Below are 18,296 nucleotides of genomic sequence, written 5' to 3'. Positions count from 1 at the left end.
AGGGTGGCAATTGGTGCCTCAACAATTTTTAGACACAGAAAGAAAGTGTTTTCTTCAGCCCTATTTTTTTTTTTTTTTTTTGCCATATGTGAACTATGTTCATACAGACAATAAATTACACATGCACACACTCATTTCAGTTTAGGGTTTGCACACATTTCTCACTGCAGTAAATATAAAAGTGACATTCTTCTAGCGTGAATTTTAACACACTGATAAAGATTCTGCATTTACTGTTCACAGTTGTGCATATTATCAAATCATTACTTGAAGTGACAAGACTGACATAAAGTAGAGTGAAATGCTGATGCCATATTTAATGTCTGATAACTAAAAAGTCTAATTTAAATAATCAATTCTCAATGCCATGTGTAAAAGACAACCTTAATTTGGCATAACATTATTCTGTCTGCCGTACACCTGCTTGTTCTCTGAATGAGGAATGAAAAATAGCAACTTCTCAACCACATTAAGCAGCCTCGCTTCCTACTTAGCATATCTGTTTGAATACATTTTTAATTCAGCTCTACATCGGCAGCATTGCTAATTTCAGTGAGTAGGGGATTTCAAAAGCGTGACATTAATTTGATTTGCTTCCAGTAATGACCGATAAAATTAAAAGGACCACCATACTATGCATTCACTTTAGAGTAAAAGATTGTTTTTGCCAGATTTCTGGGTGTCAATGAGATGGGTGAAACAAGATATGAAAATTCACCATAGCCAGATAGACTATCAGGATTTACCTGCCCAGCTCCAGTGTACCTAAGTCTATAGCAGTCAACCTTCTGGTCAGACACCACTAATACACATACGTGCTCACATGCCACAACTTCTCCAACATCACTTTGTCCCACATTTGTGCCACACAGATGCAGGGCAGGCCCTGCCTGTGGTTCAGCGTACATCTCCCTCAAAGCATACCACAAACCAATCACGCGATGAAAAGAAAACAGAAGCACAACAGGGAGGCCACAACAAAAATCCAGGGGGGGGAAAAAAAAAAAAAAGTATAATTTGTATCATACTTTTTGGATACTATGCTTTAGTTACAAGCATATGTTTTTATATATTACTAATCATGAATGGAGTTTCTGCTTAGTAAGAGCCTTTAGCAAGAGCCTGTAATGCTTTGCTACTGCCAAAGTTTCAGCAGCTGCACATCCAATTCAGTGTTGTGTAGCTTAAATATGTTACCTAATCCTTCCCTGTTCTGAATGCTCCCCTATCCTTTGTGATTCAGATTATTCTACAACAGTAATCAATTCAATTACAAATATTTATGTTTACAAAAGACATATGATGACAACTACCCGATAGCTTTGACTCAGATTATTAATTTTCACATTAGTCATTAAATGAGCCAAAATTATTCATCTTGTCAAGCACAGATTCTACTTTAAAAACTACAACCACTAGCTAAGGATAATGTTCACAGCACTGCAGTATGGAGAAGAATAAATGAATACTGCAAGTGACTGAAGTGCCAGAGTAAGCCTGAGATTTTTGATAACATCACATAATGTTCACTGTATTTCAACATTTTCAATTCATCCCACACTTCATCTTGTTTAGGAGGTCAGTAATAAAACCATGATTTAATAAATCCAATATTTTTGGCATATTTGATTCAGGAGTTTTGTTCATTTTTCTTAACTCAGAGCACTAAAAAGTTGACTGATCTCTTTTTGAGCACTTAGCACAGACAAATGTTAAAGCACCCCATTATGTTCCGATAATGCCTATTAATTATTTTTCTTTTAAACTGTTTTTGTAATAGTTTTAAGACTGAAACTGTTTTTTGTTTTTGTTTTTGTTTTTTTTTTCCCTTTCTTTCTTAATTTTAAGCATATTTGTACCAGAGTTTACAGCACTGTCAGTCATTGGAAATTCATTACCCATACTTTGCCACAGATATCACATGCCACCTTTAAAGTGAGTTATTTTCTCTGCCACAGACCTTCAGTCTTATAGTGAGTAAAGACAAGTGTAAAACACACTTCTGAAGGTTGTGGGTGGAGATAGGGCTTGGCTGGTTCAGGTTTTGCTTCAAAACATGCCCATAAATTGTACATGGAATACTGCTGCATCTCTCTTCCTAGGAACAAGGAAGGCTCAGAATTGAGATGGATAAGAGCTCCTGGGAGAAGGCTAAATATTCCTGTTCCCTGCATGCAAAGTTCATCAACAAGACCTGTATATTTCTCCTTATTGCTTTTTGGCCCTGGGAAAAAAAAAAAAAGGTGTCCAGGGAGAAGAAGAAATCAGAGCAGCAATATTAGCTGGAAGAAGAACAAACTGGAAGTTCCTTCTCCCTCTAGTCACAGTAGATGATAGAAGCCTTCCAAGTTGCCTGAAGTAAAAGATTTAGTGAGTGATTTTAAGAGACAGAGACAGTTTTTGTCTGGATGACAACCACATTGTCACTCAGTCTGGTGTTGCACAGATTGCGGAATGGTGGGTCAGGGGCAAGTGTCTTTTTATTTTGTCAAAGATATTTTATTGAAGTCAAATGCTCATAAAAAGTAATATTACCTCTAAAGCTGCCAGCAGAGAAAAAAAGGCAGAGAGAAAAAACTATGGATGCTTTTCCCAAAAGACTGCAGCTATTTCAATGCAGCATCACTAATTAAAAAGCAAAACAGCTTTCATAAATATATTTATGTTTAAGGCAGGGATGCAAACAGGCAATGCAGGCATGACAGATGCGAGCCTACACTCCACTTGTTCACCAATGATAGGAGTTACAGAAAATTGACTCAGCTACAACAAACACATCCAAATGAAAAAATGATCTTATGTGTAGATAAAAATGAAATGCAGCTAGGAATGCCATAAAATGAAGTAAAAGATACAGTTAAATAGAGCTACTATTTCAAAGGTTAAAAAAAAAAAAAGTTTTAGCAGTGTGATACATTTTCACAGGATGTGCTGAAGTGTAGAAAAAAGTATTTAAAAATTAAACTATAAGTTTACAAAACAAAAGCCATTTATAGACAGCTGCAAACAGTGTCTCAGGAGAACCCAGAAGAAAATGGAAAAGGCTGGGGGAGGTGGCCTTGCACCAGACAGAAAGAGGCACAAATCAGAATGAAGATCATCATGAAAACCAACTGGCAGTCAGTTTGCTGCTGTGACCACTTGAGTTTCTTCTGTAGGAAGCAACCCAGATTATTTCAAGGGTCCAAGAGGCATGAGCAGTAGCAGAGGAAGCCTGCAGTACAGATTTCAGTTTGGACCAGAATGAAGAGTCAGGACAGTCAGGAGTAAGCCTTGTACCTCCATTTGCCACAACCACCACATTTTGGAGCTTGGCGAGCTCCACACAAGATGCACCTACAAAAGATAGCAGCTCTCAGCTCCATCCAGGCTGCAGCAGTAGCTTCCACCAGAAACAGAACAGGGCATAACTTACATGTGGGGCCATGTACTTAAGATACATTGCCTACCTTCACTTTTGGAAAAACTAAGTAAGACATCTTCAAAACTAGAGAAGAGGAGTCTGCACCTACTATAAACCAGGACTTATTGAATCTAGAGGTGAGGAATCTTTTCTCATTCCTCACCTCCAGTTGTAATATCACACAGTATATTAACATAGTTATAAATAAATGGTAGATATACAGCCTTGGTAGCTACCAAAAGATGTATACAACTCTGTATTTGGAACTAACAGAATCTGTGGACTGAAACTATTACTTTTTGCCAATTTTCCTTCTAGCTAATAGAGAAGTTGCAGGCACCTAACCACATTTTTTCATCAGAATACTTGGTTTAACATTCTCAGGGACAGGTATACTTAAAACTATATTAGATAATAGCTTCACAGCCTCACACACAAATTCTTTGAAGGGCTTAAATCCTCATGCTTTTTGTAAGGCTTGGGCTTTCATACAGAAGTAGAAAATTCTGAAATCATGATGTGTGAAAACAACACCCCACTAAAAAAGCTAAGCCTGATACATTAGAAAACATTTTTTATTTTTTTTTGCTTAAACATACTTTCCCAAGACTCTTACAACTGCAAATTAAGATGTTCTCTATATTTCCAAATACTTGTATATTCTGCTTATTCTTTATTTAAAATATTTAAGTGACAGCAAATAGCCCATCTGAAGCCTATCACAAAGAAAGGCAGTGTCAAACACAAGACCCAAGGGGACAGCAGTATGTGTGTCCATCAAAGTAATTTGGATTTTTATTCTATTTACAGTTCCTCATCTTAAAGTAAGCCTGAGGGAACAGTGTTGTCTTTATCTTGTAAATATGGAGAAAATTCAGAAATATAATTAGGATGAACATGTGCCATAGAAACCAAAACATAAGCAAATAATGGCTTTGCTTCTGCAAAAGTACTGTTTTACAGGAAATAATGTACAGCATTCTTTGGAAAAAGAAAGATTACCTGGTTTTGTATTTATAATAGCTTGCAACAAGACAGAAAGGAAATGAATATCCATCAGTAGTCCGCAGTTTCATCAATTAAAGAATTAAAAAGCAGGGAGCATCAATGGCTTAATCCCACAGGTTAGCCCCAGAGAGCTGAGACTAATTTGTTGCCACTGGAATTTAATTGCTCAACTGGAAGTTTTTAAAAATGGATCTGTGGATCACATAACCAGTGATTCTGAACAAACACTGTCTACAATTCTGAAACTGAAATTCCTGAAGGACCTCTAGCAAGAAGGGTCTGGCAGGGAGAGAAGGCTAATTAACATGGCTCAGTTCAACCCTTAAACATCAACTAGAGCTCCAGATAGACAACTGTGTCCAGAAGCAAGAACAAAAATAGGTGACAAAGCCTCAGAACTGTGATTACGTGCGTTAACAAATTGAGTACAGTGCAACAAAGCGTTGAGATATTATGCAGTAACCATCATATCTCTTCTGCAAGACAAGAGTGATGCAAACTTTTAATTGGCATGCTTGCTGAGATCTGGGAGTTGTTAGTGTTTGTGACTGGGTCCCTTCCTTCCTTTCTGCACAGCCTGTCCCCCCAGCTGAAGAAAACCTTTGTGTGTTTGGCTGAGCAGGTATTTTTGACACGGAGTCTGAGAGCAGGTAAAGATTTCACTGAAAATCCCAGACAGATTAATTCAGTTTTAGATTGGTAGGAGCTCCAAACACCACATTAGGTTTTAGTAATTACTGTTATAAATTAAAGCTAGCTTTGGCTGCTGGCCTGGTAAGAGATATTACTAAATATATACAATCTTCATTAATATTATTTAACAGAAAATGGTAATTTTATTTCTCCAATGGGATGCTTGTTGCAGAAGGGCAGATTCATCTGCTTCCACTTCTCTATGTTTTCTCCCTTTTTATACCAGTTTCTTTTTTTTAATAATACAACTGGCCATTAAAAAAATTGAACTAGCAGTACATCAGACTCTACACTTGGCTACTCAGAGAAATATTTCTAACGTGCCCATAAACTTCAGAAGTGTTGCTGAATACTGCTCTTAGATTGTAAAGACAGCTGCAGCAAGCTTGGAAAGGGAAAAGCTGTTGCTGCAATTCCCTCCCCATTCAGCAGCACCTATAGAGCAGCTAGCCAGCTTAGCACCAAAGCTTTCCTGCTAAATCTTCTTTCTGCCTCCACAATTATATATAGTTTCTGCAATAAATATGCTTTAGAAGACAGGTAACTCAGGATTTAGGGGAGTGATGCATTAGCAAGCCCAATTACCCGTGTAGGCTATCCTCCTCAAAGACAAGCTCAGTGGACCCTGATATTGTCAAGAAAAAGTAGTTATGTGAATTACGATGTCCTCTCATTGGGGAACAATTACAGCTACTATGTCTACTGCATATTACATCTTAAGTTATACAGCGCTGCAGCCTTGGAGCATTCCTTTGAGTGTGAAACGGCACAAAGGACTTTCAAAACTAATCTTAGCTTATCCCAAACCTCTCAGAGCTGAATGTTCAGGTTTCTACATAGGGAAATGAAGCACAGAGCCAGTGTTTTAACAAGCATATTCAGCACATGAAACTAAGGTTATGAAACCGAGCAGCAAGGAAAGCTCGGAAGCTCTAGCGATGGAAAAGCAGGTCCCACCTCACCCACCACCATGTGTCCAAGTCCTGCACTCACAGAGGAATTGAGAGGACACCTGTGTTTTTCCTGTCCACACTACCAAAATGTTTAAGCAACAGTCATACATTACAAGGATGTTATCTTGCAGCATTCACATCATCTATTCAAAAATATTTATTTTGTTTGTTTGTTTGTTTTAGATTGGCCAAACATACACGATAAGGAGGAATTGTACCATTTGTTTTTTGATGGCAGTCATTCTCATTTAATTTAATATACTGCACATCATTTTTCAGTGAATGAGCACAGAAAATTCATCAATGTTATACAACTAATTGATGTACAACAATTATGAGGTATTGCAAAAAAAAATCCTCATTTAAAATATTTTGTTTTCTTACACTAAACTTCGAGTTCTCTACTAAATTTTTAGTTTTCCAGAAAAAATATGTCTTCCATTAATTTCTCAATTTCTGCGTTCAGGAAAACAAATACTGGAATAAAATGCTCAGTATGACAAGTGAAGATTTAAGCACTTCCAAAGTAGAACAACAAAGGGAATGATGTCAAAGTGCAAGACAAGTGTAACAAATATCATCTGTGTGATCTATACACAGAAGACACACTCTGCATGTCTGACTGGCTTCCCTTTTATGTTAAAATAATTTGGCTTAATTCCCAGAAAGTAACTGGATCAAGTCTCTACGAATCTATTTATTCATTAAATCCTTCTAATAACGGCCCCCTTTCTGCACAGTGATTCTTAATATCTACCTCAGAACAGAAGAAAAACAGAAAAACTGTGAGATCAGCTACGAAAATACCTAATCAAAATAACACAGGTGAAAAGATTTTATATGTTCATGTAAAAAGAAGTACATTCACCTAATATAACTCACAATAGTTCCCTCAAATTCTGTGAACCTACAATGACTTACCTCACTGAAGATCTAGTACTGAAAGCCTAAAATATATTTGCTCAGGTGCTTTAAGACAGTATTGTTTGTCTTAAGAGCCAATGTTTGAATGGAGGAGAGGGGTTACCAACATTGGAACACTATCCTGACTTGGAATCAGTTTTAAAGACTTCTAACAAGTTCTTCTTATAAGAACTTTCAAATATTTTTATTTTTAAAGAAAAAAAAAATAAAAGTACTTCATATGCTGATCATTTTCACTTTAGATAATGATCAGCTTCAATGAAACCACTGATTGGACTTTTTCTGTACAGTCATCATTACTGTGCATGCCTTGAATGTGTTCTCTTTTTGACTCTTACCTTCACATTTTCTGGATGAAGCCCTCCAGGATGTTTGTCCATGTACTGACATAAATCAGTGTGCTAAAAGAAAGTCAGATGGAAAAATGTGTATTAATATCTGTAAGACTATAATAATAAATATCCTTCTACTTAAGAGTGGAAAGAACAAATGGAAAATAAGTTTTCCCTCCTGCCCCTCCACTTACCTCTAGGCTCCTTTTTTTTTTCTTTAAACAATCTTAACTTGACTGAGTATTCACCAAATGCAAATTATTTTTTTTCCCATTGCTCTGTATATAATAAATTAATTATTTGAATTTCAGTATCATTTTATAACTTGTAAGGACCATATCACCATCAATGCCATACAGGTATTATATGGGTGGAAGAGGAAGAAACTAAGGGAGAACCTCAAATGTTACTCATATTATTCACATTAAAATGTTGCCTTTTAAAATATAAGTTCATAGTGATTCTAAATTAAGATGGTTTAATAGTTTAGAAAATAAATGTCAAAGGCACTGCAGATCAGGTTACTTAATACTTTTCAGCTCAAAAAGAAGCACATATTGTGCACATGTACAGCTATTAATTATAGATACTTTAGCAAATAGCCTCACTGAAGACTCAAACATTTACATTTTCACTTTATAGTTGCATACATTCCCTGCTAATATATCATAAAATCTTTTCAGAAAATAAGTAGACTTACGATGTATAGATTAATGTTATTCACTGTTATAATATTTATTACTTACTAATAAGCATTTATTATTTTTACTATGGAATCACTATTTTCTCTAAATTCTTCTCTCGTACTTCACTTTCCTACGAGTCAGCAGCATACTGCCAGTGAAGTGGCATTTTTCTCTGATTTGTTTGCACAACTCAGCTTCTGGAATTATATTCAGAATAAACAAGGCAAAAATATTCATGGGATTAACCACCAAAAACTGAGACTGACTCTGCCTTCCACATCTGTTTTCAGAACACATCTGGCAAAAATCATCCAGCATTCCTTGAAAAGCTACTTGGCGATGCCTGCCTCACATACAAAACAGACTGACAAAATATCAGCAGTTTTCAAGGTGAGAGTTTTGGAAAAAAGCTGCCTTTGGCATACCAAAGCGGTTTCTCCGTGCAACATTTCTGAGTCCAAGAACCATTCTAGTGCTCTCTTGGAGAAGTATCGTATGGTTACATAGGGAAGTTTACATCTGCTAAGATGCAAGATCAATGCTGACCACAACTGTTGTGTATCATCTTCTACTCTTCTGAAGTCTTAAACTATGAAAATGCACTGCATGTGTAGAATTAAGATTGTAATGATGTACGATGCACTAATTGACTACATTGTGCATTAACGCATTTTTTCAGAAGTTCTTACATGGCTTTAAGAAAGCGAGTGTTTCCACTGCAGGACATTGCTTGGGTCCCAAAATGAACTGTATGAATCTCACACTCAAACAGATACACCACACCAAGTACAGCAGAACAGAGCTCCTTCCTAAACACAAGCAACAGTAAGTAATACTTCAATTCATAACTGCTGGTATTAGTGAATGGAGTAATAAAGAAAGAAAATGTCTGAGTTTCTGCTTTAGATGCCCAGGCAGGGAGATTGGGGCACCTCCATACCATTCCTACCACATGTTCCCCAGCAATGCATGCTCACTGATTTGGGTTGGCTGAAAGAAGATCATCAGTTCCCTGCACTTCATAATGACATAGCCTGTTCAGTGGGAAACCTACTGCCTCCTTCACCTCCTATTGATTTCTGCAGTTTGCAACTAGTCCGCTGACAGAAACCAGACCAGAGGAAGACAAACCCAGTGCTACTTCTAAAGGTCCCATCTGAACCCCTAGCATCCCAGCTGTCCTCTAGTTGTCCCTTCCTATTCACCAAAAGCTTTCTCAGACCACCATTTTCAGCCACATCATGAGTAACAGCAATAAAAGTCATCTTTTTATTTCTAATAGACTTGTAATGACCTGCGAGGATAAAACCGTCTTCTTCCCCTTATATTACAGTTATCATTTGAATGCTTTTCCTCCATACGTGAACATCACCCGTGATCATGTTTGCATCATGTACCATTCGCTACTTCTTCCTAAATCAAGAACCTGCTCAACTGTTAGGCTGCTATAACCTGCAGCAGTAGTTCTCTCTTGCAAAAACTTATTGCTTATATCCACCAAAAATTTCATGTAAGCACCAGCTTCTACAGAGTTCTTGAAAACTAACAAAGTCAACTGTGCAGCAGTTGCAGCAGTCTTTTGGCATTTACTTTTTCTTCTTCACACAAGCTACACACACAGAGAAGCCTCTACCAAATCTTCAGACAGACAGCAAACAGAAATACAAAGTGTTTTCTTTTCAAGTTTTTCAAGAATTTCCCCTCCTAAAACTAAGCTAGAAACTGTTTCACAAGAGCAATTGACACTATGCTATGAAATGGGAAAGCAGCTCATAAAATTATAGAACATTTTTCCATTTTTCCTGACTAAAAAAAAAAAAAAAAAAAGAGGGTAGAGGGAAAGCAAAAGCAGCATCAGCTGCTATTCTTTTCCCAAGGTAGGGGCTCAATGCACATTGAATTATGTATTAGTATAGCCAGGAAATCTGACAGCACTGCACAGACAGCTATTTCTAAAACCTTTTTCCCTTTTGGCGGGTAAGTGTCCGCTCCAGTGCTTGTGTGTTCAAGCGACACTGAGGACAACGACATGAATGCAAGTTTCAGAAAAGCATTAGAAAAGGAAACAGAGAAAACTGGACAAAAGTAGTCTTCTAACAATATTCCATGAATGTCTATGGTACCACATAGATGAATAAAGTCTTTTCCTTTCACACTATATTTCAAGGTAGAAGGCCCCATGTTCCCCCAAGTGGAACAGTAGCTGCAGATGCAGCAGGACACACCTTGACACCGGCCGGGGTTTTGCTGTGCTTAGCACCTTGGTCTAATAGAACACATGCTCTGAAGGAAAACTCAAGATTCAATTACATATCAGTCCTAACACAGAACTATACTGAAATAAGGTAGCAAAACAAACAACAAATGAACCAACACACCTTCTACAGTTCTTTTTCCACTGTCTCAGAGGTGAAGACACCTTACAGGGAAACAGGATACAGCAGAAGTGCAGTGCAGAGATTTCCAAGTAATTGCAAATACCTGTCTCACACATTGAGACATTGAGACACTCGATCCCAGGTGGACCTGGCTAGACCAATTCTGCTTTAAGCTAGCTTTTAACAACTCTATCAGCTGTACTGTTAAGCCCCAACACAGGTAAATCACCACAAGTAATTCCATGCTGACAGATTATTTGATATTTTAGATGAATTCAGAATCACCCTCATTCCTGGTCTTAAAACTCCACTAATTTACCCAGGTATATATGCCAATCCTGTGTTAGCACTTTATCACAGCTACACAAAAATATTAAATAGATATAATATAAAATAATATAGATATAATATATAGATATAGTTTCCACAATGAAGAACTCAAAAGCTAGAAAACTCCATGATTAACAGTGTTTATCCAACCTTTTGTTTGTTTGCTCAATGAATATACATTATGATAACTTTACAAACGTTTGATGTGATCACATAACTTCTTTCCCCTTGCCAGATAAGACATACTCACTGAACAGAATAGGAGTACTTGATTACAGAACAGCTTTTCTGTTTTTGTGTTGTTGATTTTCCTTTTTTTCCCTTTCCTTTCTCACACAGCTTGAAGTCTCTGGCTTATTTATTACTTTGAAGGCAGAAATATTAATCTCACAGGCTTTCCTGCCCTGTTTATTGCTACTCTATTCACATGCTTCACAAACATAAATGACTTTGAGAGCAATTCAGGGGAGCTGTGGCATTACTCCTTTTTATCAGGTAGGGAACTAAAGCAAAGGGAAAATAGTCCTAGGTAACACTGATTTGGGGAACTCAATATAAAGCACTTTGTTTTTGACTTTTCTGAGTATTTGGCATTCTGTGTTTTGACTGACATCAGTTACAGGTGTGAGGATAAAACACTTTTTAAGGGAGACAGAATCTCATGTGGGACAGCAGAAGTCGGTTGTTTCTGAATTGTGATGCAGACAACTCGCAACAACATCATAAAATGGTGGCTATGATGACAATTTCTACTGTGGCATCCACAAAAAAAAAAAAAAAAAAAAAAAAAGTGTGCAATAAAGTCAAATAAGCACCAGGCCATGCCTTCACTACACAGTCCCCTGCAAATCTACACAATAGGCTCTTCCACAAGGATGGCAAAAGGAGATTGCACACACAACGTTTACTTTTGCACCCACTAATTTTTAATAACTTGACTTTGCCACATCACTAACACAACAACATTTTGTGCAAAATCTGTTATGCTTCAAGTAAACAATTTGATCTCTCCTCCCACTACTGCCTCCTCCAGAAGCAAATTCACTTGCTCTGTGGATGCAATCTACATTATTAAAAAGTTGTGAAAGCCGTCTTTGTGAGGGGAGAGGGAGTTTTCAGACATAGGTCTCAAGTGCAAATGGCAGTTTTTCTGAGGCCTATCACTTGAACAAATTTGGGGAAATTTTCAAAATCATAGCTAAATGCCACCCACAACACACTTTGGCATTTTATTACTTCAAAGAGTTGTATTTTGCTAAATCATACCAGAAGATCATTGCTCCAGGGATGTGACCCAAATGTAAGGTTCTGGCACATACAGCTCCATGTCCCTGAGAAGGCATGTCAAGCATATGTGCTACCTCTCTCAACAAGATAAAACACAAACCCATCCCTCAGTGCCCATCTCAAGTAACTAGACCTCCACTAGGAAACCTCTGCAAGTGCCTTGACCCTCCCTGGATGGGCAGCATGAGTTCTGGTAAGGACAGACACTGCACAAGGCCTCCTAGGACAGGGAAGAGAAAACTCACACTAAGACAGGCTATTCCCACCCTTCCATTTCTAAACTGTATGTAGAAGGACATAAGAGAATGTCCATTTTTGATCCACTCCAAATTCAGTAAGTTTCAAATACTTTCCTCCATATGATGGAGACAAGTATCTCAAATCCTGTATGTACAAGAAAATAAATTAAGTAAGTTGTCTAACATAAATATACAGTCTAAAGAAAAAAAAAATAAAGCTATGAAAGGGTCAATTAAAATCAAGCTTAGGTCAAGGAATAATAAGAAAAAAAAAAAAACACAAACATAGTACTATTTAAAAGCAGAACATGCTCATGTGCTCTTTCTGTGAAGTTCATCACTTCCCCATACCACAAACTACCATAAGAATAGCACAAAAAGTTTACCTTATGAAGTGTTTTTATTTATTTATGAAATATAATTACCTTATGTTTACCTTACGAAATATCGACTTTGGGTTCACATGGAAAAAACTTATTTGGGTTTTGCTTTAAATTTGTGGCAGTGAATAAGTGTATGAAGGTCACTTCTATTCAGTAAGACTGGTTTATGTTAGCAGACACATGCATGTGTGTTTGTGAGCATACTGTGTATAGTCATCTGCTGACAGGAAAAGAAACCAGGCTGATATTTATACAGCTGAACTGAGGTTTACATACATTGCATTCTACTTCTGGAAGAAAGAGGGTATGCAAACAGGAAAAAAGAATGAGACAAATGTTGACAATACAGACTCCTCCCCTCTCTCCTTGAAGAAAGAATTTGAATTATGAATAGATGAGTAAACCACAAGCTATAAATGTCCTCAGATATGCTCTATGCTTGAATGTCAAATTTGTTCAACTATCTTGTTCAGAAATCAGAGACTCTACTAGCCAACATAAAATATTTTCAGACAAAGAGAAAGACATCTCCTTTTAAAGGCATGGCCAATGACATGAAATAAGCTCTACTTCGCCAGCCCTTTCCCATAATAATGTGACCATCATTCTCTTCTAATTAAATTAGCCATTTCTACTTCCCATGCAATACATTCCCTTTCCCTCCTCATCCTCAGTGATGATAAATCTACATGTGACTTCGCTGTCCCATAATTCTGCCTAATTGGTTTCAGCTGTCATTTTTGAAGCTGAAATGCATGGAGAGCCCGGGGCTTGTGAACGGAACAGGAAGCATTTCCAACCACATTCCCATCATGTAAAACCAGCAATGTGAAAAGACCCTGCCATTAAAACAAAAACTACACTATTTGGCTTCTGGCAATGACATCATGCAGCAGACAGATTGTATTGTTTCACTCAGGCAGCAAGACTGTTGCAAGCCATTCTTCTCTGTGAAAAGGAGAGCACACATTATTTATGCCCTAGCAGTTTTACTGACGAAAATACTGTCCCTTTTGTCACCAACAAATTCTTAAACTGATAATACAATTTACCAATAAAAGCACAGGCAGCGGTAATATTTGAAGTGACAGGAGAACAAAGAGAAGTTAATTCTATTTAAATTGAATGTATCCTCTAGCCAAAGCAGTCTGCAGATTACTGCACAACAGTTCAATGCTTTTGGTGTTTTCAAAAGTGTCACCGACCTTCATTTTCAAGCATTTCTATGACTTCCTACAATTCAGTCTTTCCCCATCTGAGAACACAAAGTGTTAGCCTTGCTAACAAAAAATACTCTCTGCAAGCCATCTTTGAGCAACTTTCAGAAAATCAGCAGAAGGCAACAGCAGCAGCTGGGCTGAGCAGCAGGGGAAAGATATATACTGGGGATTCAAGAAAAAAAAAAAAAAAAAGACACCTTTAATGAAAACAATTCCGCTAACAGATGTTTCTGGTGACTTGGATCTCTCACACACTGTCAACAAGACAAATACACTTCAAAACACATGAACAATACTATACAGAAAAGGAGGTTGTGAGATGGGGGAGTACGTGATATATAATACAAACCTACCTGAAAATCCTGAGAGAAAAGGGAATGCACAGTTTTCTTATTTGGGGGTGGTGTTAGACAGTGTATATTTACTCATACAAAGTCTCTGCACAAAGTTCTTTCATTGTACAGAAAACAACCTGGTCTGAGAGTCAGATAGGTAGGATATAGCACTGTGCAAAGTGCTGGTGAGCAAACTGCAAGGTCTTCAGCAAAATCCAGTTTTCTACAGATGTATCTTTGTCCTCTTCCTTATTCTCTAGCCACCTTAACAATTGTATCAACTCTGCTTTCTACATAAATCATGTTAAAGGGACAGTAAACACTATTAATTGAGCATGACTAACTTAACAAAAAAAAAAAAATCACATCTCAAAAACACATGGGAATTTGTTTAGTATGATCAAAATCTAGCAGCTTGTGTAAACCATTATGGACTTACAGTCCCTGAGGTCAACAGGTTCGGACAATTTTTATGGGATGAACAACTTGTAATACATATGCATACACATATCTATATGTGCATTTTTTCTTTAATTTGCTAAATCATTAGGTTTTCACAAAACTGACCTATAACCCTTATAGCTACTAAATCCATATATACAAAAATGAAAAAATAAAAATCACTTTGCAAGTTACATCAAGTTTCTACATGTACTTAGAATATGGCAGGTACCCCTAAGCTGGTGGGGACAGAAGTCAGTCCAGGATCACATAAATTGACTGCAAACACACAGCAGAGAGACTGCCAAGCCACACACAGACACAGCGTGTAAAGTATCCACACTGGTATGGTCTCAATACTAGCCCTGGACGGCACAAGCTACGCTGCCTCAGGAGTCTTTTCCATTCTCGTGTGCTGTGCTGCAAAGACACTGCTATCTTCAGGGCAGGAAAAAAGCAGTCCAAACACTTTAATTAAACACTTCAGTATCTAAGGCAGAACTCTCTCTACATTGGTTAATGTGTCTTATTTTCTGCCATGCCTCCTAGTCCCAACTGTCTTTACGTGATCACAGAAAAAAAATTAATAAAAATTATATAGGAAAATTTGCAGTTCAGACTAAGGCATGCAAAAGAAAAAATGATGTTTCTATGGATAATACCCTCTTTACTCATAGCAGTAAAACAAGAAGAAACAATTAGGCCTGTTTTTACTTTCAATTGTTGACTTTTTGTTTATTACTCAAGCCTGATTCTTGAGTCCCAGGAAATTATTTTATAATTATTTTGCCAGAATTGCTTACCCCATTTAAATTTTAAATGTTTCCATTTAAAATTTTCTTAGATGTATTTTCTATCAATCTGAATTAAAAAAAAAAAAAAAAAAAAAAAAAGTATGAAGATGTATACTGTTAGCTCAGGAAGAGAAATCAATTTTTAAGATTTAAAGTTATGGCAACCGTCACTTTCCAGACAGTTTTTTTTGTTTTGTTTTGTTTTTGTTTTTCCCCCCAGTCTGCACCACGTGAATCAGACCACCTCACTGTAAGAGAAATTAAAGTGCAGCTACAACCCACATTATTAAAGAGACAGAGAAAAAAGTGTAATTAGATTGGACAGTCTCTGGTAAGAGTTGAGACACTGTCAGATTTTACCTCAGAGGGAATTGGACAATGCCAGTTTATTACTGAAATTAAAAGATGAGGAATGTGTGGGATGCAGCCAGAATATTACTTTTTGTAGAGCTGAGCAGAAGTCTATAACATAGAAGTAACCAATTAACCCAAAATTCTAAAAATAGACTTTTTTTTTTTTTTTTTTTTTTTTTTTTTTACTTTTGTTTAAGCTATGGAAATAAGCAAATATTCACCAAATATTTTTTCTTCAGTTTTTCTGAAGAAATGTATTTTTTCTTAGAAATGTATGCATTTCCCTGAAAGACTATGAGTAGACATATTTAAGTGATGAAAATAAAGAATACAGAAAAATACAAATTTAAAGGATCTCAAAAGCAAACAAACAAACAAAAAACAACAAATTGCCTCAATCAAAATCTACTGTAAATGGCTTCATTCTGCTGGTTATTTTCTAAGATGTTCTTAAAGAATGCTAGTAGTAGAGAAATCATCACTACATAGTACTATCTTCAGTGCTTTATTATACTTAACATTAAAGAGGTTAATAGTTTAATCTCACTCTTCCTCACTGTAATTTCAGGTCCTTTTCTTTTTTAGAATGGCTCAGGTTGGAAGGGACCTTTTATTCTCTTTATTATTGACATGAAAATAAATAGGTCAATTCTTTCTCTATGATCTATTTAACGGTGTGCAACCATATCATTTCCCTCCCCCCACCCCCTCCATTATAAACAGCCTTACTTTGTCTGACTTTTCCTCAGAAGGAAAAAAAGTCATTTATTCTGGATGGTTGCTCTTTCCTGTTATTTTTCCCCCTCAGCTTCCCAGTTGATTTATATTTTCCTTGTTTGTACAAATATACCATTTTAGCTGGTGGCCTTATCTGTGTTGAGTAGAGCATTAGCACCAGCATATGCATCTTGCCATGTGTGAGTGTGGTTTTGATGGACTATAATGATGCTCTAAATTTTCATCTCTAACTTAGAAAACACTAATGGAGATGTCTCAGTACATAGAATATTGTACTTGTTTTCTAGTGTTTCATCTGCCTGCTCATCTTTGGATATTTTTTATGCTTTGATTTTTTTTTAATTATTATTTTTTTAAAAAGAAAACTCTACATTGAATACATTTATTGATACTTAATTAAAAGGAGAATAAATAATAGATGTTAATTATTAAATGATGGAGAAAGCACAGTGCCAAACTAAACAATATTTGGTAAGTTTCTAAGAAACATTAGTAAATTGTACAAACAATTGACACACAGCCTCACACTCTGTTGGACTGATAGTCTTGATTAATCTTATCTATTCATAAGTATGTACTCATAAGTATGTACTCATAAGTATGTACTCTTCATACAAAGTCCACACATACTTTGTGAGACCTTCAAAGTCAGGACAATGACACAACTGAGTTTGAAATCCTCCTCCCACTAGGCCTGTGCAGATCTCTCACTAGGCCTTCTTCACCTAGCAGGAGCTGATGAGCTTTAAAAATACATTTTTTGATTCCTTCTTTCCTGCTGATTCCAGCATCTGGCACAGGCTTTACCTCTCACCAAAGCACCAAGCAATTTCCTTCTGAAATCCCTTCTGAATCCCTGCCTCCTGAAGCTGACTTTGCATCTCCACCCTATACTTGGACATTAGCAGCTCCCACCTCCAATCTGCTCATTAATACTTGAAAAATAGGGGTTTCCCAGGAGAAGTATTCCCTTAATGCCTGTTCTTAATAGTACAGGTTTTCCTTTCTCTCTGCTCCCTCTCAGCCTTTTTCCATTGCCTTTTTGACTGCAATTTTAGTAGGGCAACTTGTGGCAAACCCAGGTACATGAGGCAGGGGTTACAACAACAGGAGAATAGCTCCTTCTTTGATCAAGGCACATGGAAACCACTTTTTTCATTGTTCCTGTGCCTGAGAGCCCTCAAAAACTACCTCCTTCCCAGAGGTAGACAAAGGAAGAGGACTGCAAGCAGGGTGTCCTCCCAGCCACCCCTGGTTTGACAAGCACAGCAACAGGGAAGAAAATGGCCCCATTATTTCAGTCACACCAAAATAAGTGAACTCAGACAAAAGTAAAGCATCTCTGGGACTCTATGGGTTTTCCATGCTCTCTCTTCCATTTTAAACAACACTGTTTATTTTCGCATACCACCAATTCTATCCGACCTTTAGTTTCTATACATTTTCTCTAATAAAATAAACAGGAGACCAATAATACAGTTTGATCCAAATCATCATCAATGTTAAAAAAAATAAAATTTTCAGTGAAAAAAGATTTTGATCCTTTTAGCTAATGAGTGTTGATCATTAGCTAAAGTACTGTTGCACAGTACTTTTCTAATATGTTCAGTGTTGAGCTCAAAATCTCATGTTTTGGATCTTCAGCTCTGCAACTCTTAATTCCACAAAATAATATACATGTGAATTTCCAACCAGCATGAAAATAAGAAACTTGCAGCTGCTATTTTTTTTTCACTTTATTACGCCAACTTATAACAAGTTATTTTAGTTGCTGTAATCAAGCAAGGAGAATTAGGTT

The 18,296-nt window shown here is 36.8% G+C and overlaps 1 protein-coding gene across 6 annotated transcripts in view; it reads right to left on the bottom strand.

Moving 5' to 3' along the window:
- CDK14 (cyclin dependent kinase 14) overlaps positions 1-18,296 on the bottom strand; it is a 329,577-nt gene that overhangs the window by 169,422 nt on the left and 141,859 nt on the right. For all 6 annotated transcript variants that reach the window (XR_014317025.1, XM_082754727.1, XM_082754726.1 and 3 more), the window contains one exon: positions 7,320-7,382. Coding sequence is in view for 5 of the 6 variants with exons in the window: in XM_082754727.1 (XP_082610853.1) it covers positions 7,320-7,382 (63 nt within the window). In the remaining variant the exon portion in view is untranslated. The remainder of the gene's footprint in view (positions 1-7,319; positions 7,383-18,296) is intronic.

This window comes from Aythya marila, assembly GCF_965140915.1.
Source record: "Aythya marila genome assembly, chromosome: 2".
Lineage (NCBI taxonomy): Eukaryota > Metazoa > Chordata > Aves > Anseriformes > Anatidae > Aythya > Aythya marila.
Note: the sequence above shows the minus strand (reverse complement) of the source record. Positions and strands in the feature narration are given on the sequence as shown.